The following is a 24,322-nucleotide window of genomic DNA, read 5'->3' as shown; positions in this document are numbered from 1 at the left end:
GTGCCTTGGAGACCCCAGTGGCAATATATCAGCCAATTGCACCATAGCACCTGCTTCATGTAATTAACTCTACTCGGTGTTTGTTGAGAAGAAAAGGATGAATGATTAGCCCATCTGTGTATTGCATGTCAGTGGGAGGGGAGACATAGGGCTGGCATAGGTCAAAGTGTCAAGACTAAGCCTAGAAGTGGGAGCTAAACAAGTTCGACAAAATACAAGTGCAATGCCCTACAAAATAGCCACATTATGCAACCTTAATACTCCAACGTGCATAGCTTGTCCCCTTTCTCCCTTGATATGAAATCTTTGATTATCTCTGCACCTGCTTGTATAGCCCATTGACAACTGAGCCAAAGACAAATATTTGTAGAATAGATGTCAGATCGCTTGATCTATTCAGGTTTCAGCTATCCTCCTTCCCATGCTTTGATTCCTGTATATACTGACATTCACATGGCGTCATGGTAGGGTTTCAACCTTTATGGGAGACAGCATGGGTATTGGCTTTGAAGGAGTGGGACATGTGTGGAACACAGCATCTACCCTAGCACTAGCAGTGCGATGGATATAGTTGTGATAGACCTAGAGAATCAACTCTAAGTCATCATATAATGTGTAATTATAGAAAAAGAAGTTTGGAATGACTGAGCAATAGCCCATTGGATTTAATAGGTTTATAATTGTGATGCGCCTACAACATCAACTCCAAGTCGTCATGTAAGCTGCAACAGAAAACGAAGCATCTGAATGACTGTGTAATAGCCCATTGGATTCCATACGTCTAACTCCGGTTCAGGCGGACTAGGCCTATATCCGCAAGTATTCGTTCTATTGTCAGTTCTGGCACTATGATTAATATAGCTGCTATAGAATTGCATTTGGTTCATGCTGTAGTTAGTTAAAATTCAATACACTGTTGTCTTATTTCTGCCATCAACATGGCTTGAGCTTTCTTGAGGTAAAGATAGTGGTGTAGTTGGAATTGTTCTGTTGCTGAAGAGTACTACTATATACATCTATAAAGGCACCTCGTTTCTTCACAACGAATACTTCTTCTTTGCATTTATTCATCACACCTACCTCAGTTCTTCTCTTCTCATTCATTGCCTTTGCCAATAGAGCTTTCCTGAAACTTTCTTTTCACTCTGGTTCTTTGTCATATTCTCCCCTTTGTACTACTATTCTTCAACTTCAAAGTTTGTTTCCTCTTTATAAACAATAACACAACAACTACCAATCAGCAACTATGCAACACTGGCTTATAACCCTACTCTTTGTCTTTGCTATCAATGCAATGGCAGCTTCTCTTGGAAGTGTTCAGAGTGGTGAAAATGCTGCTAGCATTGCTACTGTTGACAGTACTGCAGATGCTGAAGAGGCACCTAGCACCAATGACCACCATCTCAATCCACGAGGCATCATCGGCGCTTACAGCCTTAGTGGTGACCATTGCTTATTACTCGTAAATGGAAGATTTGTCACTGTCAGAGGAAGATATGTCCATGTTCCCAGAGTATTGTGTAAACACTAAGGCATGATTGAAATGAGCATCCTTGCCCCTGGTGGCCTTCTTTTATCATTGCCATGGGCACAGAAAGACAGAGAATAATGTGCATCACAAGGATGTGCTGCAGTCAAGCATGCATTGCCCTCTTTTTATACACTTGAGATAGAAATTCCAATAACAATACAATACATTATTTAATAAACCCAAGATACTTGCTATTCTCTTTCCCAAATGTCTGAACCACTAGCTGACATGTTCTTGCATTATGACCAGACTTGCCACAGACACTGCAATGCTGAATCCCTAGAAGCACTGTGTCACAGGACTAGTAGGTGATACTAAGTTTGCTGATTGATGACTTTATTGTCAGATGAGGGAGAAAGGAAGAAACTATCTAAAGCCTTTGCTGGTGGTGCCCCCTCTTTATCTTCTACAAGATTTTCTGGCACCTCTGGCTCCACTCTCCTATTCCAGCCTAGTCCCTCATCCTTTGCTAGTCTACCCTCTAATACAGCTTATCAGCTTATGTTGCAAGAGTGGCAGGATCAAAGGGCAGGAGTCTGTCTAGGTGATGTCCCAAGGCCCATTGACTTTCCAGCCATGCCCAAGCCACCACAGAAGACCATTTGCCTCAAAGATGCACATGGGCAGCCAGTCTATTTGACTGTGGATAATTTTTATGAGAGGCGGCGGGATGTGTGGGCTAGGGGTGACAAGGTCCTAAACTGGCAACGGCTGCCCCAGAGGCTGTTGGACAATGGAGCTCGGATGCTCTCTAGCGGTGAGATGGTTAACTGTTGAAAACCAGTGGTCCTATTAACATTTCAGAAATCATCTTGTAGGTTGAATGATGTAGAATTCTATGTAAAGTAAATGGCGTTTAGAACCCCTTGGTACAGAAGAAGCTAGAAGCTGACTGAACTCTGCCTGATAAAAGTGGACAAACTGGTTTCAATGCCTAACATTCAGCAAAATTGGGTGCCTGTGGGGAGGGGAAGATGCTGAGCAGCCCATTGAAATTATACCTATGCGTTGGCATGCACAGCCTGGACCATTGGAAACCTCATTCGAGTATTTCTATTACCAGAAACAATCTGAGAACTGAGAGACAATGGCTATGCATCCAGATGACCGGGATTGGAACACAGCATGCTGGAAGAATTCTCTTGGCCATATGCTTGTGGAAGACAGGCTTCGAATACCTTTGAAGTCATTACATGCCCAATCTGATGAGACTTGATACATTTTGAAGCTTTCCTTTTCATAGACTCAACTTTCTCAAATCTAGACAGGCTCACACTTTGTACTTGTGACCAGCTGAGTACTGTGGGTGTTACGCCTGCGTCTATGATACAGCAGTTGTAACCCTGTGACTATTGACCACAGTAAACAAGCGCTATAATCACTCACATTGATGCATATAAATACATGAGTCTTGTATGAATAGCTATCATAAAATGTAGGTCAATTCTCTGATTCTAAAAGCTTGATGAAGAAGGAAGCAAACTCTGTGACAGACTTCCAAAGCTGGCACTTCGTAAGTCTATCTCAGAGCAGGGTCAGGGTCTGATTGTCATGTGACCCTGAACCCTAAAACCTACAGTACACACTCTGATTGGCTCTAGCTTACAGGTACAAGCCCCACAAAGGTGGTGAAGTATGTGCACTAACAGTGGGGCCAAATCTCAAGCAGCAACACTACAGTTGCTGTGAATTTCTTCTTCCAGAAGGGCCATTTCACAGCCTTTGTCTCTATACTGCCTTTATGTTCAAATATAACCACTTGACTGAGTAGGGGCAGCTGCATCACAGTACTTAAGAGTAATAACATAGAATAAAGAAATCATATGTCAGGGTAGTGAGTGAAGTCTGTAGAAATTGGTCCTTGTTTTATTATTTTTAAAGTAGATGAAAAGTTTTACCACTCCTCTTTTCCTAAATACTCCCCTTTTTAAGATAAGCACAAAGTCTTATCAGTTTACCCGAACTTCATCTGGAACTTGTTGGGAAGTTTGCTTCAACATCCCCCCCACTTTCCCGGAGTTCCGGATAAGTGGGTTTCTGCGGCCACGCCGCTTCTGGATTCCGTAGTCCTATCATAGCCCTAAATTCAGGCATCTTTTGCGGCCCTAATGGTTTCGTCAATCCATCTGCCGCCATGCTACTCGTTGGGACAAATCCGATTTTTACCAAACCTTCTTTCACCCACTGTTTGACAGCATGGTATTGCGTGTCAATGTGTTTAGTGCCCTTCTTGACTCCCAATGCTTTAGCTATCTTTATGGCTGCTTGATTGTCTCCAAAAACCAAGGTTTCTTTTTTCAGCCATAAGCTTTGGCATTCTTCCGGTTTTGTCTCGAAGGTCCCGATGATTTTGTTCAGTATACGTCGTAAATGTATACCCTCTTTCGCACATGGTGTTAACCCGATGTACTCGGCTTCCGTTGTTGATGTTGCCACGGTTGCTTGTTTCTTGGAGCTCCAGCTTATGGCCCCTCCAAGTCCGATGAACACCATCCCACTGACTGACCTGCGGTCTTTTGCATTTGCGTAGTCCGCGTCACTATATCCGACAATATCCATCCCCCCTTGACGCGCTTCGTAGCATATGGAAAATTTAGATGTGTCACGCATGTAGCGCAGCACTCTCTTTAGCCCTTCCACGTGTCTCGGGGTTGGTCTTGCCGATGCCTGTGCGAGGCTTGATACAGCAAATGCTATATCTGGTCTCGTCATAAGGGCTGGGTACATGATTTTACCCAAGATTGACTGGTATTTTGTCGACTCTAAGATCATTTCCCCTTCTTGTGCAGGTTCCACGTCCTTCCAGTCTCCAATTGGTGTGCGGATCGAAGTCTTCCTATGTTCTCTAAAGCCTGATTGGTCGACCATTCTCTGGATGTATTGTTCCTGGTTTAACCACATTCGTCTCCGGGATCTGTCGCGATATACTTGCACCCCGATTACTTGAGTAGTTTCACCCAGATCTTTGACCTTGAACTTCCTCGAGAATTCGTCCTTAAACCACTGGATCGATTTCATGTTTGGCGCCGCAATGGTAATATCATCCACGTATAATAGAACCAACATCTTTCTTTTCTCGTGAAAGAGCAAACACGGTTCTGTTATCGTTTTCGAAAACCCCATTGCCCTGAGATGCGCTGTACAATCCTCATTCCACTGGTATGCGGCTTGCTTCAAACCATACAGGCAGCGTTCCAACTTCGCAACCATACCGTCAGGGCATTCAACGTTCGCCGGCAACTTGACGTAAACCTCTTCTTTCAGCCTTGATTGTGCAAACGCATTGCATGCATCAATCTGGTGACATTCCAGGTCATATTGGCATACGGATGCCAAAAATAACCTCAGAGTCGCACTGCCTGGTGTTGGTGCAAAACTTTCAAAAAAGTTCACACCATACTCCTGCCTAAAGCCTCGCACGACCAACCTTGCTTTGTACTTCTCAAGTTTTCCATCAAGGTCGTACTTCTTGGCAAAGACGAAGCGGGTGTCTATTGGGACACATCCTTCCGGTTTGGGAACAAAGCGCCAGGTCCCGAATTCGGTCAGAGTGTTCAACTCCCTATCAATGGCCCTTCTCCATCCTTCGCTTTCAGTTGGGTGCAGAATAGCATGATTGAGTGTCATAAAAGGCTCGGACAACGCTATCATGGCTCTTTGCGTCGTTCCGTCCTCCTCGTCTATTCTCTGTTTGCTTCTCGGCGGCTGCTCCTCCATCAATTCATACCCTCCGCTATTTTTTCGCTTTGGGTTGTTTCGATTCAGCGATTCTATCAGCAAGTTTATTCTCGCATTAACTGCGTCTAACTGTGCTGTATCAATTCCTGTTACCGTCTTCGTTCCTGAAAAAGGTTTTGGCGATTGAATTTCTTCTGCTGCATTTTTTAATGAGGTTATTTCCTCTTTTTCTGGTGCCGGCATCGGCTCCACAGGCTCGTTCCTCGCTGGGAATCGCCTAGTGAGGACAGGTAACCTCGCTGGTTCGCTTTCTCGTACCTCACTTCGCAACTCCTCTTGTTGCGGTTCTTTTGGTTGCATATTCTCAAAGAAATGCACCGACTCGGAAACACGTACTTTGCTCGCATTAACGTCCCACACGACGTAGCGGCCATCTACGTTTTCATCATAGCCTAACAAGAGAGATTCACTCCCCCTAGGTCCATGTTTCGATGTGGGCAGGTGTCTAATGACCCGGCATCCCCATCGACGGATGTGATCCGTCCTTGGCTCTATTCCGAAGAACAATGTGTATGGAACCCCTTGTGAACTCAGCGTCCTATTCGATATGTAGACCGTTGCCTTGGCAGCCTCCACCCAAAACCTCTTACCCAGTTGAGTTTCTGATAGCAATGTTCTGACTCCCTCGTCCACCGTTCTTATCGCTCTCTCAGCAATGCCGTTTTGGTTGGACGAGTCTGGTAAGGTATAGGTCGTTTCTGTGCCATTAAGCCTCTTCCATTCTTCAAAAATCTGCTTGAGCTCCGGTGCATTGTCGCTTCTTGTTCGTTTAATGGTTTTACCCATCTTTAGTTCAATGCCCCTTCTCCATTCGTCTAGTGCTCGCTGGACCTCGCTTTTCTTTCTCAATGGCAATAGCCACTTATACCGGGAAAAATTATCAACTACAATGGCGTACCATCGGTGACCATTTCTTCCAGATTCATGCGGTCCTGATACGTCAATCGACACACTATCGAGTGGTTCTTCTGCCGCCATCGACACTGATGACTGGCCGTGGCTTTTGGTTATTTTGCCTTGCGAACAATCTTCGCACCTGTAGTCCTCAGGTCTTGGAGGGGTCTTGCTTGGGTTGATTACTCTCAGCCTTCTGTCGCTGACGTGTCCAAATCTTTTGTGTAGATCATCATACACTGTGAAACATGTGCTTGTGATGGAGTCGTCTTTCCTCAACGGGATAATTATTTCCCCTTCACTGTCGCTTATCGTGACTGTCATGTTTTTGAATAAGACGGATTTGCCTTCTTTCATTAAAGCCATGACTGAAATCAAGTTTTCAGTCAAGCCTGGCACGTATAACACTTTTGACAAGGTAAGACTTTTATTCCCAGTTTCTATGGCTACTGATCCAACCTTCGACGCTTCAATGCTTCTCCCGTCCGCCACTTTTACCGTCTCCCGGGTTTTCTGTGCATTATTCAACACTGTTAGCTCTTTCGTCATATGACATGAGCATCCGGAATCGATTACCCAGTTGTGGCATTCAGAGCACTTACTTTGAGCATCTTGGTTGACCAGTTGAGCCTTCTGGTCGGAGTTGGTCTTTCTTTTCGACCAGCAGTCAGCAGCTAAGTGTCCCTTCTTCTCACAGTTGGTACACTTAACCTTTGGCCTATCTCCCTTGGTCTTCTTGTCGGTACCTTTGCTTTCAACGCTAATTCGAACTTTTTCCAATAGTTCTAGCGTCTTCGCTTCGGTATACTTCTCCCGCCTGCTTTCGAGGATAGCAGCCCTGTACGCTTTCAGTAGCTGCCACGTAAACGTCCTAAAGACGTGCTGCTCCTTCATCCTGTCCTCTTTCGTGGCGTCCTGGTCGAAGTTACGGTTGTGGATCGTTTTGAAGTAAGCCCAATTGCTTTTCATGGACTTCCCTTTTTGTACAGGCGTTTTCAGCAGCCTCTTGTACTCATCGTAACATTCGTCCTGCGGGTCCGGAGCACAGATATCTTTGAGGACCTCATATGCTCCATACAAGGTATCCTCGTCCCTAACTAGGGACTGGTGGTATTTATCCAAATTCATATTAAGCAGACTCCTCGCTGCTTCTTGATCTTTGGTGTGTTTTTGTTTCTGGCTTGCGCCAGATACATCGGTTCTCTCGACACCTTCCATGGGATCTTTCTGGAAAAGGTAATGCAGCCCGCTATTCTGGAGCTGGACAAGGAGGCTGTCCTCCCACTCATTCCAGTTGCTTTCATTAAGTATGATCGACATGTTGGCTGTTTCGGGTGTTGGTTGAGTCGAGTGTTGTTTTATCTATACAATCACACAAAATATTATAAGCCTCGATTGACTTATGAGAACGATATAGCAATCGTTCGACGAAGGTAATTGATTATAAGCTCATAACCTGTAGAAATTGGTCCTTGTTTTATTATTTTTAAAGTAGATGAAAAGTTTTACCACTCCTCTTTTCCTAAATACTCCCCTTTTTAAGATAAGCACAAAGTCTTATCAGTTTACCCGAACTTCATCCGGAACTTGTTGGGAAGTTTGCTTCAACAAAGTCTTCAACACCATGAGTATCCCTCCCTTTTTACATTTCTTTGTGTAAGGATCAGCCATAGAAATGGCCAGTGAGAGAGGTACATTGGCAGAATTCCAGAGCATGGAATGCACTAACACACATATTTCCAGCCAATAAGAGTGCATAAAATGTGATGCCCACATAAGACTGATGCCACCAACTAGGGAGGGGGCGCATAAAAGAAATGGGAGTGCACATGTAGGTGTCGCCCCCTCTAAGCAATCAGGCATTGAAATCAAGAAGGCCTTGGTGACGTCCACAGTCGCCAGGGCTTTCTCAGTCCAACATCATGATCACTTCGACTGCCTTCGAGACAGCTGGATCTATGACACTTGTCTCTCACCGATCGAACCAAAATAAGATCCAAGCAATCAATCCTTTTGGCAGAGTCTGCTTCGATTTCATCCAGATGGACTGCGCCTACAATGGTATGGAATGGGGGCTTCAACTGGCTGATCAGATCAGTCATGCACATTGCTCTGCACGTTTATTCTTCTAGCTCGAAACCAATATGGCCACAATGTCAGGTGTTTTCACTCAGACAATGATTGGGTGCTCTTAGGAGCACCATACCGCGAACTCACCCAGAAATTTGTAATTATCACTGAATCGAGCGCCACCTCCACAAGGCCCATACGCTTCGAGGACCTCTTCCACATGATCTATGGCCAGAAGTCATGGAAGCGGCCATATATCTCCTTAATCGTACTCCCACTCGACCACTCGCAATTGAGGATGAAGGCAAGCTCAGATATCAGACACCATTTGAAGTGTTACACAGATACAAACCTTCACTCACCCACAGACGCCTGTATGGATGCAAGGCATACCTGCTCATCCACAAAATACTGCATCGAATGAAGCTCTAATATCGTGTGCACATTGGTTATCTTGTCGGATACCATTCAACCAACATCTTCCAGATCTGGGTGCTGAGTCAGCAAGCAGTCATTCACACACGAGACGTCACTTTTGACGAAAAAAACTTTTACGACCCACGAAGTGTCGACCTGGCAATCCTGCAGCCAATACAACACTTCATCAGCACGATTGAACCAGACTCCACTGGTACCAGCACCTCACCAACACGCTTCTAGACATCAGACTGGTACCTGTGAATGGATGCAACTGTCTGTTCAAGGATCCAAATGGCACTCTCTTGGTCATGTACTACGTCGATGACCTGATATACACAGCCACAGAAACTGACGAACTGCGTGCATTCGAAAGAAAGATCGCAAAGATTTACGAAACCAATTTCCTTGGACCAGCAAGTTGGTTTTTGGGAGTCAGAATCTTACGAGATCGCAGTCAGTGGAAGCTTTGGCTTGTACAAGACGCGTATACCAAACAACTTATCACTAAGTTTAACATCGTCACCACGCACAAGTACCAGACACCCGTGAGGCCTGACAATATGGCACCACGAGAAAGCACGCAAGCACAGCCCGACTTTGTCAACCTATATCAACAGAAGGTAGGGTCATTAAATTGGCCAGCTGTTGTCACACGTCCAGACATCGCTTTTGCGGCTTCTCAACTTGCACGCTTTATGTCGAATGCTGACAGAGCACTGGCATATCTCGCGTCCACACCTACACTTGCAATTGAGTACTCATTGGATGCCATGGAATCAGTCTTTAAAGTTTACGAATCAGACTTTAAGATCTACTCAGACTCTGCTTTTGCAGACAATATCGATACTCGCCGCTCCTCATACGGATCGCTTTTCATGCTACACCATGAGGCTATTGATTAGAAAGCCACACACCAATCCACGGTTACCACTTCTTCCACAGAGGCCGAGCTTCTTGCACTTGATAGAAGAACTTAACACCTTAGAGAAAGAATGGAAAACAAGCTTCACCATAACGATCAATCTGTATGCCAGCACGGTTCCACGTGCAGTTGTACAGGATCACGAGTGACTTCTTAAGTGATAAAATCTGAATTCAGTAGATTGTTCCGACACCAAGCATAAATTCACAGATCTTGTGTACCTTGCATAGCGTTTGTGTGATATTGTAGGCTTCTAGCTGCTTGGTGATAACAGGTGCTAAATACCCACAGCTGCCAACAACCCTCACTCCAAGGCCTTCAAACCTAGGTCCTTGTGTAGAATAGTTGGACCGCGGCGAAAGTTTTATAATTCCCCATCCATTGACAGTCTGATTAACTGCTGTACTGCTTTCTGGCGCATGCGCTAAGGGCGCTAGAAAAGCAACTAGGAAAACAAATAGCATGGCCTACGCATGGGTATAGAAGAAGGTGGAAACTTATATCAAGCGCACTACATAGTAAGACGGAGGGTTTTAGTGTTGCCACACTTCACTAGGCTAAAGGTAGCAGCGGCAGATAACACCTAGTCTCGTGGCAAGTCTGCAGGCCAAGATTTCTCTTTTGCTAAAACGTAGGAACGCCCTACAAGAGTAAACGCCATAAGATAGACAATGTAATAAGCATAGGGATATCTCACACACCCCAGCCATGGGTGCTAATAGACATCTTAAGCTCCAACTGCTTTCTAATTCTAGCACCAACATAGGCCTTAGCACCTGGAGGCTTTTGTGTCCTAATTGTAGTCTAGCCAACCAAGGCTTCCTGAACACTTCACCAGGTCATCATCACCACACCACCAACGCTGAACTTTAGATCTTAGCAGGGTGGGGAGGAGTCTTAAATCCTGGACATGCCTGGGATATTCGTACATCATTATTATGTTTTTCATATATTTATATCCCCCAGCTCTTCTTCATCTGCTTATCTTCGACCCTGTTTGGTACCTGGCGTTTACTTTGTTCCCTTGCTACTATGCGCTTGTCTCTCTTTACGACGCTGTCTTGCCTGGCCCTTGATCACGCTGGTCAGTACGAAGATATCAGTGACCCATGGTCCTTTGATGTTGGCGTTGTAGAAGAGAAAATAGGGGCAAAAAATGATGGTTGTATTGAAGCTCACAAGCAAACAACTAGTAGATTTGTCAGGATTGCTGACCCTGATCCAGTTCATCCAAACGTTAGGGTTAACTTTAGACAGTGATATATAAATTGGTTGAAATCCACCCTTCAGGCAAGAAGCAGATAGACAAAGAACAACTTCAATAACCATGTATTCCTCTTTCTAGGACATCCAGTATGTCCTCTGTAGACTACACTAGACTTCAGAAGGTGTAGTCTACAAGGTTTCCCTTAATTGTGATGGTGATTTTTAGGTTCTCTGCTCAGATTTAGATACACTTTAAAAGTATACATGACTATTTGATTGGCTTGATTGAAATTTAGTGTGCAAATGTACTTGAACTTGAATATTTTTAATGTCTACAGTGTGCAAATGTAACAGGACGTACTGAAATGTCCTGTGAAGAAAAGGAAGAAGCAATACGTGATTGTTGAAGTTGTTCTCTATCTCTATCTAAGCCAGCCTCCTGGATGTCTGGTACTAACCCTAATGTTTTGGTGAACTGGATTATTGTCAACGATGCATACCAGATTCTTAGCGTCATTGACTGGGAAACTGCATTTGCTGGACCATGGGAGATATTTGGGGATTTTCCTTTGACTCTTACAGCTGTACCCCCTGCCATGGATGCCCCATGGAATTACAATGAGGATGGCTCTCCCAAGGACAATGACCTCATCCAGAAATTTGCAGATCAAGAGTATTACATTGCAGCAGTGGTACAGGAGGAAGATCGAAATGGTGAAGAAACCCACTGTCTTTCAGAAAGGTTGAAAGACACTCAGAGGCAGCAGCTAGTGACTGCAATGAGACTATACCAAATGGGAAAGGCTGGATGGTATGACAAATTAATCGATAAATTTCAGTGATTTGGCAGTCGCTACAAAAGAAACCTTCAGTGGCTGTCAGGGTTGTGCCTTGTTGAGAAGGCTGAACTCGACTGTCAGGGCATCCCTACAACGCTTCCAGGGTGTCTATCCCTACAATAGATTCATCCCTGCATCACAGGGGTGTAGAATCATGGAAGCTATAGTTATAGTTATCCAGAATAAGCCAAGTTTCCATGCATGGAACAGTTTTGACAAAACACCATGTCCCTAAACTTCATTCCTTTTTTCATGATGCTCATGAGGATTTGTGATAGGGGGTCAACCCTTTCATGGATGTTCGTTAGGGTTAAGTCTTGGTTTTGAAGAAGTTCTACATGACTATGGGAATCATGCAATGGTGGTCTTTTTGTTTACCTGGCTAGAGGCTGCAGCTAACTGAGCTAAGGACAAATGAATGGCTACATGGTCTTTGAATGATGTTTACTGTTGCTACCTTCTAGCACATTGCTACCTTCTAGCACATTGCTCCCATTGAGAACTAGAAAGGTTTGCTTCCCTGACTGATTCCACTAGGCTCATGAAGTGGGAATGACTAAAAATAATATCCTCTCTGGCTGGAGAGCTACTGATAATTAGCCAATTTCTCGAGCTAAAGCTCTGCGGAAGCCAAAGGGTTTGAGGCGCAGCATCAGATGTTGACAGTGTATGCCATGAGCATTGCTGGTCTAGAGGAGCAACTGGACTGAAATGAGGGAAGACGAGGAAGGCATGAGCCAATCCCAATAAGCATTTTGTGACCCCTAATAGAGCTGCAGTGATTGGAAAAGGTCTTCTGAAAAAGAAAGTGAAAAGGAGCTTCTTGTGGTGATTGGCAGCTCTTCAGAGGAGTCACGGTCAGAACGAGAGGCTGCTAGAGCATACCACAGCAGTGAGCCACCAGGTCTGTGGCACGAGCCAAAAGAGCGAAGATTCAGTAAATATATCAATGGGAAACTGAAATGAGGTCATAGTTGGCAAATGACTTCTGTTTTGGCTAGATTCTATGTAAATGAAACAGCTGAGTTTTGGTGGTGGAATCCTTTTTTTTACTTGATGAAAATGTGGTGGTGGATAACACTTGCTCCAATGCTGAATTGAAAACCTTTCAATGAGGGAGTTTAGTGATCAGAAGAATATGACATTAATAGGAGTGATGATGAAGGCATCTGCCATGTGTTCCAAATCTAGTGCTGTGACTGGTGTCAGAAGTACAGCCTTCGATATACTCCTATTAGCAATGTATATCTGGATGGATCACAGTAGCATTGCTGACCCTGATCTAGTTCACGCAAACACTAGGTTGAGCATCAGACATGAAGGGTCTTCTTCTAAAGGCCTATGTGCTTGATCTAGACAAGGTAGGGATGGATATATAAACCGGCTGAGATCTGCTCTGCAGGCATGCCATAGACAGATACAGAGCAACTTCAATAATCACTTATCCCTTCTTCTCTTCTTCACAGGACATTCAGTACGTCCTCCTGATATCCACTGTTGATGTCACTCTCCATTATACATAGCCAGGATCCAAGTGAGATAATATATTAAATAAACTTTGATTATGGCATGGATGACTATCAAAGGATAGCTATGTTTTAGCTCAAAACTGGACAATCAACTGAGCCTTGCCTAACATTCCTGAGGAGATTCCTCAGTGTCTAATCATTGCTGTGCAAGTGTGTTGCTGCCATGTCTGAAATGCAGTGTGATGGGTAAGAGTGAGGCCTGAGCTACACATGATGTAGACTGCCATGGCCATGCTGTGAGCCTTCAAAGCTATTGTCAGATTATTGCTCACTTTTTGTAGCAAATACAATCTGCAGCCATTTTCCAGTGTCAAGATATCTGCCAATCTTGAATGACTGAATGTAGCGGTCGCGCATATCTTGGAACTGATTGCATATTTCCACAGCATCCTGGGCGAATGATGTTGCACTCAAAGTATCCCAAATTTCAGCATGATCTGAGGAGTCTTTTGAGATCTCAATACCACGAATTGGCATTATGCCAAGTGGATCTTTGTCCAAGTTCATCAAAGCCCTATCAATCATGATGAGATCAGACCCCTCAAAGTTTTCATACATGATCTTGTCAAGACTCGCCACAGTCAGCTTGCTTTCATGTTCCCAAATACTCATTAAAGCTTCATAGGACTTGAAATCATTTGTTGGATTTTTGACTGAGGCAATTTCAATATACCTGGGCTCTTCACACACATAAACCTTTGCGGAAAAGCCTTCTGTGGTTGTGACTACTTTCCAGCCATCATCCACATGCTCGAGTATCTGCAGGCCAAGATCAGAGGGACGAGGGACCGTTTTATCGCCGCCAGTGACTTGTGTACACAACAAGGAACCCATGCAGGCTGATTGGAAGAATTCGAAAAGCTTCATGATAGTATAATGAGTATTGGTGTAATGAATAGAAGAAGGTGGAATAAGAGAGTTTGAAAAGAAGAAAAACAGGTAGCTAGTAGTATATGTGATTGGTAGATGGAAATACCAGACTTGCAATATCGTTTGCGTGAGTACGCCAAGGCAAAGGGGTATACTTAGGGATGATATAAGGTGAGAGATGAGGACATCAGAGGTGATGAAGCTAATATATTTATAAAGAATAATGTGCATAGAACAGATCTTGGTCTATACGCAACTCATGTGTCTAGTAGCTGGATGTCAGAGATGAGCTATTTAAGCACTATTGACAACAGCTTCGCAATCGCAAAGAGTGGCATGGCAGTACACAGAGGTTTGTACAGTCAGTGTGCAATGTGTGTGTTATGCAAGACTAACGCTCATTGGTCGTGGCTACTGGAATATCATTCTGTTTGTCTTTCTGGGTTCTCACTCTTTCAGGATATTAACCTACCAAGACTCATGGTTATACTTGCTAAATGTGTCTGATATAGAGAGTAATTCACTACTTGGAATTGCCTTGAGGCCATCAGATGTTGCTACAGTAGTGGCCTTATTGCCAATGACAAAGTAACCTGTTCTATGGCCAGGAACAAGAAGACAATAAAATCGGAAAAAAATCAGTTCTTGTAGCAGCATTCAGCTAAACATTATTCCAATGTTTCTAGACAGTTGAATCACTCATGGATGTGCATTAATGGCTGCAATCCATTCCTAGTTTTTAGAGTGGACTGGCTTCAGGTTTCTATGCAGATCTTTACCTGTGATGACGATTAGCTTAGGGCATCTGGAAAAGAGTTTATATACAGTATCGATCCCTAAAGAGTTTGCATGCATAGCAGAGAAAGCACAGGCATAGCAGAAAAGCACAACTCCTCACAGATATTAACCATTCATAGTCGTTTAATCAATGTGGAACTATTTAATTGTATCGAAGTAGTACTAGTGCTTATCTTCAGTGCTATAAGTCAGTCTATTCATGTTGAAAATTAGAAGGCCATAGGTTGATCCCAGTGCCATTGGCGTTACTATGTAAATGGTGGTCTTCTGAATGGACCCTGAGGTTGTGGGATCCCCTTAGCTGACTTCGCCCCAGCAGCCTTACTGGCAAAGGTCAAAATTGCTTAGTTGCTTTGGTATACTGACACGGACTGATGGAATTTCTCAGGTCCATGCATACCGTCAAGGTCTTGACAGCTCAGCTACAGATGAATCTTGACTTTGTCTACGAATCTTTTCGGTCGACTTCGACTGAAGAAGTCGGCCACATTTAAGCTCTGGCCATTTCCTGGCTCCTACACATGATATAGCTAGTATACTTGCCTCAATTATAGTTCACCCCTGCCACTACGAAGCTGGCCCAGAAATGACAAGAGCCTTGGCGATTTGTGTAATGCTTTTGGTATTAGGTCTGATGGATGTAAGCATTGGTCAAGGTCTGTGAGCAGATCGAAGCTGGGAGAAGGGAGGCCAATTAACCTGAGAGACCCACCACACAGCCCATCCCAGCACGAGTAGCCCACTGCTTGCCTGTGTGAGGCCGTTATTGGAAGCTGTTTATTCCTCTGGGAGGTCACTATTTCTGTGTTCTGAGCACAACATAACCAGTGGGGTAGCGCCTAGGTCACACGTAGTGCATGCATTGTTACATCACACAACTTGACTGTCACTACCTAGGAATACACCATGCGATCAAGTTCTCAAAGTCTAATCACAAGGCAGTATAAATGCCAAATTGCAAAGATTCAGTGGAACAAGGTGGCAATAGGAACTGTGTAGTAACAGATCAGGTTATGTGTTGGATGAATGTTGGATGAACTACAGTGTGGGGAATTTGCCTTCGGTCGGGTTAACCCTGGGTAAACCTGAGCCTGAATACTTCAGCTTAGTTGTCCATGATGGAAGAACTTAACAATAGAGAGTAAGCTTCACCATAACGATCAATCTGTATACTAGCACAGTTCTACGTGCAGTTGTACAGGATCACGAGTGACTTCTCAAGTGATAAAATCTGAATTCAGTAGATTGTTCTGACAGAAGGCCATAGGGTGATCCCAGCCCCATGTTGGTTACTATGTAAACTGTGGTCTTCTAGATGGACCCTGAGGTTTTGAGATCCCTTAGCTGATGTCACCCTAGCAGCCCTGCTAGTAAAGGCCAAACTTGGTTAGTTGCTTTGGTATACTAACAGGGACTAATGAAATTTGTCAGGTCAATGCGTACCACCAAGGCCTTGATAGCTCAGCTACAGATGAATCTTGGCTCTGTCTCTGAATTTGTTTGCCAAGTTGTGCCCTGTGCTCACGTTTGGAAATCCCAAGCTATTGTTCGGCTGTTCAAGGTTTTTTCGGTCGACTTCGACGGAAGAGGAGGTTAGACCACATATGGCAAAGCTGATGTACTTGTCTTGATTAGATTTCACACTTGCCATGGCGAACCCTGGCTGGAAATGTCAAAAGCTTCTATTGCAGCTGTTAGCCTTGGTGGTTTATGCAATCGCTTTGGTAGTAGGTCTGATGGATGGGATGTAAGCGAGGGTAAAGAAGGAAGGAAAAGATGTCAAAATGTAGCTATATTGTATGCTTGTATTGTAGATATCATCACATGGTTATCATCCCAGACAACTCTAGACAAGATGTCTGGGCATATGCCTTGATCACTAGGGTGATTGGTCCTGGGCCTGGGGCCTTGTGGAACTGTTCTGTAATTTCCGAGTCCACATCAGGAACAGTGATGTTCATTGTAGACCTGCCTGCCTGTCTGTTTAAATACACTTTATCACTCTGAACTCTCGTCCCTGTCTCCCAATTCCACCTGCCTTTGACACTATCAGTGTATTACTCAGCCTTAGTAGCAAATCTAATACTAACCCATTTATCAGAGCCATATCTCCCAACCCTGAATGACTCAATATACCGGTTGCTCATCTCCTGAAACTCATTGCATATTTCCACAGCATCCTTGGCAAATGAAGTTGTACTCAAAAGATTCCAAACTTCAGTGTCCTTTAGGGAGTCTTTTGAAATGTCAATACCAAAAACTGAATCCACGCCAGAAGGGTTATAGCCCAATATTTCCAGGGCGTCTCTAATGATGACCATATCAGGCCCAGCAACATCCTGATATGTGATCAAGTCAAGATTTCTCACACTGAGCCCAGTTTGATCTGCCCAGATACTTAGCACAGCTTCATAGTACTTAAAAGTGGCTGTTGGGGTTTGCATTGAAGAGACGTCAATAAAACTCGGCTTTTTGGCAATGAAGACTGTAGCGAAAAAGCCATCAGACGTTGTGACTTCCTTCCAGCCATGCTTATCGTGCTGGGGTATATTAAGGCCAAGGTCATGGGGACGAGGGACTTGTTTATCACCTGCAATGACTTGGGTAGACAATAATGCAGCCATAAAAAGCGGTTGGACGAACTTCAGAAGCCACATGATGGTATAGTGAGTTGAAGAAGGTAGAATAAAGGATTTGGGAAATAAAATGAAAAGAAAATGGTAGCCGGGGTATGTGTAGCTGGTGTATGAAAGTACTGAAACTTGGAATGTCCTGTGCTTAGGTTCAACAAGGTAAAGTTGTTTGGGCTCGCACAATACTTATAGATGACGTGAAGATAAAATAAGTGCCATAGGCACATGAATGTAGGAGTAGGTGAGAAATTAATAAGAAAGTATGGACAAGTGGGCAGCAGTGGACAGCAGTGAGAGATAAATATGATAAAAGCGATGAAGCTAACTATCACACATATGAATAATACTGCATAAACGCTCCACCCTATCTCCAGCCCATATTGATCTGACATTGACAGATGTATTATCATGGGTGAGGCAATTCACATCCATGTTACAGATACAAGGTACAATGCTGTTAAACGTATAGAATCTCTACTAAGCTGACTTCTTTCTGAGTCCTTATGCTCTCTGACTTCCTATGCACATGTAGTGTGTTGTCTCAAGTTTCTGTTGACTCTACTGTATTTTATGGATATTTTAGCTTGGATACACATTACTAATACTACACCACAGCATAGCAGACATATGTCAACAGCCAATAGCTAGCACTTGACAATCAAATGTGCCAGCTTTGACTGAAGTTGTACACTTTTGCCTGCATGAAGCAATCAAAAACAAAATGCAAAAATCAGTGGCCGGCTGAGAAGAGAGGGGTAGGGGCTGGGGCTGGGGGCCCTGCACTTTGGCTTGGGCGGCTGTGCTGGCTACTTGCTTGCTTGGTCTATCCTTTACATCTCCTCGGACGGGCTCGGACGGCGAAGGCAGATTCCCCACAATACTTATCCTCCATGTAGTTCATCCAACACATATAGCACATGATTCATGTACTGTTGGAAGATTGAGGGTCTATTTGCCAGTCCCAAAAGCATGGCCATCCACTCATATGTACTATATCTTGTCCAGAATACTGTCTTCCATTCCTCCCCTTCCTCAATGTGAATACAGTGGAAAGCTACTCCAACATCAAGAGTGTTTCATAACACCAAGTGAAGCTCAAGTGACTGAAGAAGCTCTTTCCAAAAAGGAAAGTGAAAAGAGGCTTGTTGTAGTGAATGGCAGCTCTTCAGAGGAGTCAGAGTCAGAATCATCAAACTAACTGCATGTACAAACAGATCAAAAACAACAAAGCAGCTTGGTCTTCCAGAAGTTGAGTGATTACAGTTTTCAATATCATGATCATGTTTCAAGTGTAAAGAATATTGATTGTTACTGTTGTGAACATTCTAACCCTAACCAGAAAAACACTTGGTAGACACCTTGCACATGATGTGTTTGACTTGGTTCTTGTGGCGATTTTGACAGTAGATTTTAGGAGCATGTGCTGAGTTTCTTGTGAAGAGCAGGAGAAGGAATAAGTGATTATTGAAGTTGTTCTATGTCTGTCTTTTTCTTGCCTGAAGAGCAGACTTCAACCAGTTAGGAAGTTTTCTCAACACAGATTGATTGTGAAAAGCCGGTGGGCAAGGTGCTCTGGGTCCCAGGACACTGCAAAGTCCCAGGCAATGAAGCAGTCGACCAGCTGGCCAAAGCAGGTTGCAAGAGTGAAGATCTTCTGGTCCCAAAGGCTACAATGTCACTGATGTGAGAAAGAAGGTGGAGGAACAAAGCCTTCAAAGCAGACTTGTGAAACTGGATGAAAAAAACTGCCTGAAGATCAAGCACCTCGGCGGAGCGCTGAACTGGCCAAGACCATATGAAATCAGCTGGATGAAGGGGATACACAGAGGTACAGTCGCCCGGATCCCAGCAGCACACTCTGGACATGGTGATTTTAAAGAGTATCACGTGTGGCTCCAACACACCAGTGTGACTAAGCCAAGACCTTTACCCATCCATGGGAGTGTCTAGGAAATGACAAGATTCTGTCCATGAGATTTGTGTGAAAGCTCCTTATAGGAGACAAGAGACTCTAAGTGGAGGCTATTCCACATTGGGATGTGAGAGTAGAGGGTGTGGTCTCAGGAGGTACGAGTCTGGTTGTTTGTTTGCTACTTTTCTTTTCTACATTCTGTTCACTGCTTTATTCTTTGTTCTTTGTTTGATGTTTAGTGCTTGGTTGTTTCATTCTTTCCTTCCTTTTCCTTTCTTTTTTTTTTTTTTTTTTTTTTTTTTTTTTGTGTATTGTACTTTGACCATCATGCACAAGTAAAGGAGAGTTTTCAGACTCAAGTTTACCCAGGGTTAATCCGACTGAAGACAGATTCCCCACAATACCCATCCTCTATATAGTTCATCCAGAGTTCATCCAACAAAAAGCTTGTTTACCCCTCTTTCCCCGCTTCCTCTGATAAGAGCCTTGTCTTATCTGTTTAGTTTACCCAGTGCTATTCTGATAAAGGTTAGAACCTCCAGAATGATAACGATCAATATTTGTCAGTAACCTAAGTCATGGTTAGCTTATTACTTCAAACATCACCATGACATTAAAAGCTTTGATCATTGAACTTCTGAAGAACCAAGCTGCTTTCTTGTTGATTTCCCCTCAATTCTCTATTTATCACTTCTTTCAAGTCACACCTACCCCTTTCACTGCCCTCTCCATTTAATATTATCTGTAAGCAACCTTAAGACTGCTGCTACATCTTACATATTCTATGCTGATGCTATGACTACAATATAGTTGATTACAAAACAGCCCACTGCTTTCAAAATGACGAGTCACCCTGGGCTCCCCCTCTCATTCGATGAGATCATGAACCTCAGAACATTTGAAGATGTGTGTCAGTATGCGAACTGGCCCCAGAACAGCACACCACACCTGTCATTTATTGAAACGCCCCCTGAAGATCGTCCAGTCTGGATCCGAGACTGGTGTGGTTTTTTAATTATAAGAGCAAGCAATCGTTTTCCACAGCTACAGGGAGAACTTGATAAGCTGGAGGAGAAAAAGAAGTACATTGACATCAACAACTTGAAAGTTTACCTCGCATTGAAGGTCTCCTACACTGAATGGGTTAATATGCGTATCTTTGAGGACACTGTTGGGAACATACTTATCCCTGAGATCCAAAGTGTCATACACCAAGTCGAAGAATATATCAAGCAGCAACCCTCTCCCTATGATGCTGAGCGGATATTTATAGAAAAGGCATTCACCATTGGTGAAAAGGCTCATCCCGACTTTCGCTATGCTAGTGCTGATCTCTGCCAAATACTCGAGCAATACCATCGCCAATTCTTGTTGAAAATGGAACACTACCTGTCGCCTTACACGTCGATTGTTGCACCATCAGGGACAGGAAAGTCATATACTGTTTCGCAGCTCGCTGTTAAACACAACAAGTATGTGATTTACCTGAACTTTGCCCCTGAATACCATAAAGGTTATCCAGGAAGATCAAGCTACGCCTCTCTCATTTTGGAGGCCCTCAACAAAGTAATTCAAGGTTTACCCTTTCTTGAAAGACGCCGCAAGATGGAATGGATCTGGAGTATTGTTATTTGGGCGCTTTTGCGACTGGCCAGATCAGCTCGGGCTTCTGGGGTGAGCGCCCATGACTTCTTTCGCTTGCAAATCGATGGGGGCGACGTTAGAAAACAAGATGTCATCACATCTGCTCTTCAATTCGCCATCAATCAACCCCCATTTCGTTGTCCAACAACCCAACTTCCTAACCCAACAGCTGACTGGCAAGCTTTTGATGATCACTGCAAAAATGCATTCACTACACCTGGGCCTCAAGAAATGACCAATGATGATGCAAATAGGTCCATACAGCCACGCAACCTCGCATTTGTAGTTTGTATCGATGAGGCACGGAATCTTTTGGGAGGACCTGAAGGAGACAGCACACTGTTCCGTTCTTTGTGTCAAGCTCTGTGGTGGACTGCTAAGTATGGGGATGAAAGTTCCTTCTTTGGTGTGTTCCTTGACACAACATCCAAGGTATCTAATTTCTCACCTGCTCATACACAAGACCCTAGTCAGAAGGTTCGCACTGGTGAGTGACCAAGTGCAGTGCTCTTCCCCCCCTACCACCAGTTTTTCACGAAAAATATTTATGCGCCCCCAATGCCACCCCAGTTCGATATACCACAAGTATCCTGGGATGTGTTGTTAAACTTTGGTCGCCCTCTATGGAGGGCACTGCTTCAAGGGGGCAGCACCTGTCAGGCTGTGGTCGATCTTTGTAAAGAAAAGTGTCAGCCTAGTGAACCACCATGCCAAGACCTTCATACAAAGACTAGGCTTCTTGCTCTTGTTTCATATCGAATACCTTTCACCATCTCCAATTTTGCTCTTGCAGAATCCCTTGTTTCACAATGGATGCACACATTAATTGATGTTTCAGACGACCGTGAGCAACTAATGGTACTACAACCTGGTGAGCCTATCCTAGCCCTAGCTGCCTTTCAGTATGGGATGACAATGTCAGATATGCTGCTCAAAGCTCTAGAAGTACTTGATCAAGAACTCTACTGGAACAGTGTCAATGTAGGAGACATAGGTGAGTTCATTGCAGGACTCATTCTTCTCCTTGCCTTTGATACTGCTTCATTTGTTTCATTCCCTGAGCCTCTTCCTCTTCAGGTCTTTCTCAAGAACCTACTTGGGGATGCTGTTGTGAAAGATCTCTTGACAGTCTCAAAAGATTCATTAGATCTGAACTTTGGCACGATGCTCTCTTTTGGAACAGTGTTCTTCAACCGGATTTATCGCCAGGTTACTGCACCATCGGAAACAGATATCTACAACATGTATAGGACCTGTACAGCCTGTTATCTGCCACCTGGTTTTAATGGGGTTGACATCCTCATTCCAGTTTGGGTTCCTCCACAAGACGACAGAATGGGCTATGTTGGCTGTATTCTTGTGCAGGTCAAGAATAAAGCCTACCATCGATTTGCCGCCAATGCAATGAACTCTGCATATGATCATACAAATCGTGGTTTCACAGCACTAAAATTCAGTCGCAAAATGCCTAGCATTGGCTTCATGATGTCTCTACAGGGTATAAAACATGGCTCTAGAGTTAGGCATTCTTCTGTGAGTGATAAAAAGAACCTTGGCATCATTCTGTCTGTTGGGCTAGACGCAGAACAGTATCCAATGTTCCAGGGGCCACCAGAAGATCCCTATACATTAGTCAAGCAGCAAGTCTTGCGTTATTTCCAGACAATTTTATCTGCAGTAAATACGATTGAGCTGCAAAAGAACAAGGATGCCTACAAGCGTATTCTATTCGAGACAGAGTATTTACCCTGATTGCAATACGAGAATATAGACTGGGAGCTCATCTTGATTGGCATTTTTAACGTCTGGACTTTACCATAGTTTGTATCAATACAATATAGTGCCATCATCAATTTTATCAAATGCCTATCATAGGTTGGTGAAGCAACTAATTAGAAGATAGACTATGGCAGAAAGAAAGGTATAAAGCACAATTTCTAGGCTCTTATCCTTGTGGACCAGTTGCTTTAGGATGGAATGATTGGATTTCATTGACTTATTGCACACCTGATGTGGTGTAGATGGTAGAACACTCTGTAAATTATAATACTTGTTGTGTTGGATGAAATGTTGGATGAACTGCATGGAGGATGGATATTGTGGGGAATTTGCCTTCAGTCGGGTTAACCCTGGGTAAACCTGAGCCTGAATACTTCAGCTTAGTTGTCCATGATGGAAGAACTTAACAATAGAGAGTAAGCTTCACCATAACGATCAATCTGTATACTAGCACAGTTCCACGTGCGGTTGTACAGGATCACGAGTGACTTCTAAAGTGATAAAATCTGAATTCAGTAGATTGTTCCGACAGTGACCTATGAAGAGTAGTGAGTAGTCACGAGGGAAAGATGTGTTGCGTGGCGCAGTGACATGGGTGATTTGCACTCAGCGCCATCCCTGCAGTCACATGCTTGCAACAGAGCTGAAGAAATACTGCCAATCCTCCCTGACTTCTCACCAGCTATGAGCTCGGCTTAACGCCTTCTACCTACAAGGCAAAGAATTTCACAATCATTCGCACAATTACTCGCCATCAATCGCTTCATCTTTAGACCATCTATTTCACCCCACTTTTGCTATTTTACTTCATACAAATCTCGCCTCACTTGTGCTGGCGCAAGTTCTCGAATACAGTCACGAACATTTATATCCTTTTTAAAAACCTCGTATCTCTCACTTCAAAATGTCCACCCAAACGCATCAATTTGGGGTCATGCTGACCTCTCAGTCGGATTGGGAAGTCTGGTTTCATCGTCTAGAGCTAAAGGCTTTTGCCCTATCCATATGGGACATTATCAAGCCAGAAAATCAGCCTGCAGTCACTACTTGAAACCGAAGCCCTACTGCTATACCAGAACCAGACTCTACAGCAGAATCAACAGCTGGTGATACAGCCTCCGCCAGCGTAACCCTTCTTACTGAACCGGAATATCCCGCACTTGAGGATGCTCATTATGAGCGGAAATATCGCCTCTTTGTCTTCAAGATGAAGGAGTACGAGACGCAGCAAAAGGCTCTACAATCTATCGCTGAATTCATCTACCAAACGGTCTCTGGCAATCTTCTGCTCATTCTTAAGAACAAATACACAGTCAAAGACCAAGTCGCTGCTCTACACCATCGCTTCAAATTGTCTCCTGCTGTGAAGAATAAGGTTAGGGTTAGGGTTAGGGTTAGGGTTAGGGTTAGGGTTAGGGTTAGGGTTAGGGTTAGGGTTAGGGTTAGGGTTAGGGTTAGGGTTAGGGTTAGGGTTAGGGTTAGGGTTAGGGTTAGGGTTAGGGTTAGGGTTAGGGTTAGGGTTAGGGTTAGGGTTTTA

At 43.9% G+C, this 24,322-nt stretch overlaps 6 protein-coding genes across 6 annotated transcripts; 3 read left to right on the top strand and 3 right to left on the bottom strand.

Annotated features, from left to right (window-relative positions):
- Positions 1 to 3,496: 3,496 nt before the first annotated feature.
- Positions 3,497 to 7,483, bottom strand: HOO65_070006 (Retrovirus-related Pol polyprotein from transposon TNT 1-94; the record flags this gene model as incomplete). Its single annotated transcript, XM_071004812.1, has 4 exons — positions 3,497 to 5,275; positions 5,528 to 5,643; positions 5,860 to 6,402; positions 6,766 to 7,483. 4 exons carry the CDS (start codon positions 7,481 to 7,483, stop codon positions 3,497 to 3,499), a joined length of 3,156 nt encoding a protein of 1,051 aa, XP_070856724.1.
- A 602-nt stretch (positions 7,484 to 8,085) lies between these two features.
- Positions 8,086 to 9,555, top strand: HOO65_070005 (Reverse transcriptase RNA-dependent DNA polymerase; the record flags this gene model as incomplete). The annotated part of the gene is made up of 3 exons (XM_071005027.1): positions 8,086 to 8,224; positions 8,296 to 8,470; positions 8,856 to 9,555. 3 exons carry the CDS (start codon positions 8,086 to 8,088, stop codon positions 9,553 to 9,555), a joined length of 1,014 nt encoding a protein of 337 aa, XP_070856723.1.
- Positions 9,556 to 13,410: 3,855 nt separating this feature from the next.
- HOO65_070004 (uncharacterized protein) lies at positions 13,411 to 14,016 on the bottom strand (the record flags this gene model as incomplete). Its single annotated transcript, XM_071001210.1, has 1 exon — positions 13,411 to 14,016. The coding sequence occupies one exon, from the start codon at positions 14,014 to 14,016 to the stop codon at positions 13,411 to 13,413; it is 606 nt and encodes a 201-aa protein (XP_070856722.1).
- Positions 14,017 to 16,874: 2,858 nt separating this feature from the next.
- On the bottom strand, positions 16,875 to 17,474 carry HOO65_070003 (uncharacterized protein; the record flags this gene model as incomplete). Its single annotated transcript, XM_071001209.1, has 1 exon — positions 16,875 to 17,474. One exon carries the CDS (start codon positions 17,472 to 17,474, stop codon positions 16,875 to 16,877), a length of 600 nt encoding a protein of 199 aa, XP_070856721.1.
- A 2,728-nt stretch (positions 17,475 to 20,202) lies between these two features.
- On the top strand, positions 20,203 to 22,758 carry HOO65_070002 (uncharacterized protein; the record flags this gene model as incomplete). The annotated part of the gene is made up of 2 exons (XM_071004895.1): positions 20,203 to 21,493; positions 21,845 to 22,758. The coding sequence occupies 2 exons, from the start codon at positions 20,203 to 20,205 to the stop codon at positions 22,756 to 22,758; spliced, it is 2,205 nt and encodes a 734-aa protein (XP_070856720.1).
- A 1,234-nt stretch (positions 22,759 to 23,992) lies between these two features.
- Positions 23,993 to 24,160, top strand: HOO65_070001 (uncharacterized protein; the record flags this gene model as incomplete). Its single annotated transcript, XM_071001208.1, has 1 exon — positions 23,993 to 24,160. A coding segment is annotated over one exon (168 nt), but the record flags the coding sequence as incomplete, so codon positions are not given.
- Between the last annotated feature and the right edge of the window lie 162 nt (positions 24,161 to 24,322).

This window comes from Ceratocystis lukuohia (genome assembly GCF_044167205.1).
Source record: "Ceratocystis lukuohia strain C4212 chromosome Unknown Supercontig7_pilon, whole genome shotgun sequence".
Taxonomy (NCBI): Eukaryota; Fungi; Ascomycota; class Sordariomycetes; order Microascales; family Ceratocystidaceae; genus Ceratocystis; species Ceratocystis lukuohia.
This window is presented reverse-complemented; position numbering and strand designations above follow the sequence as displayed.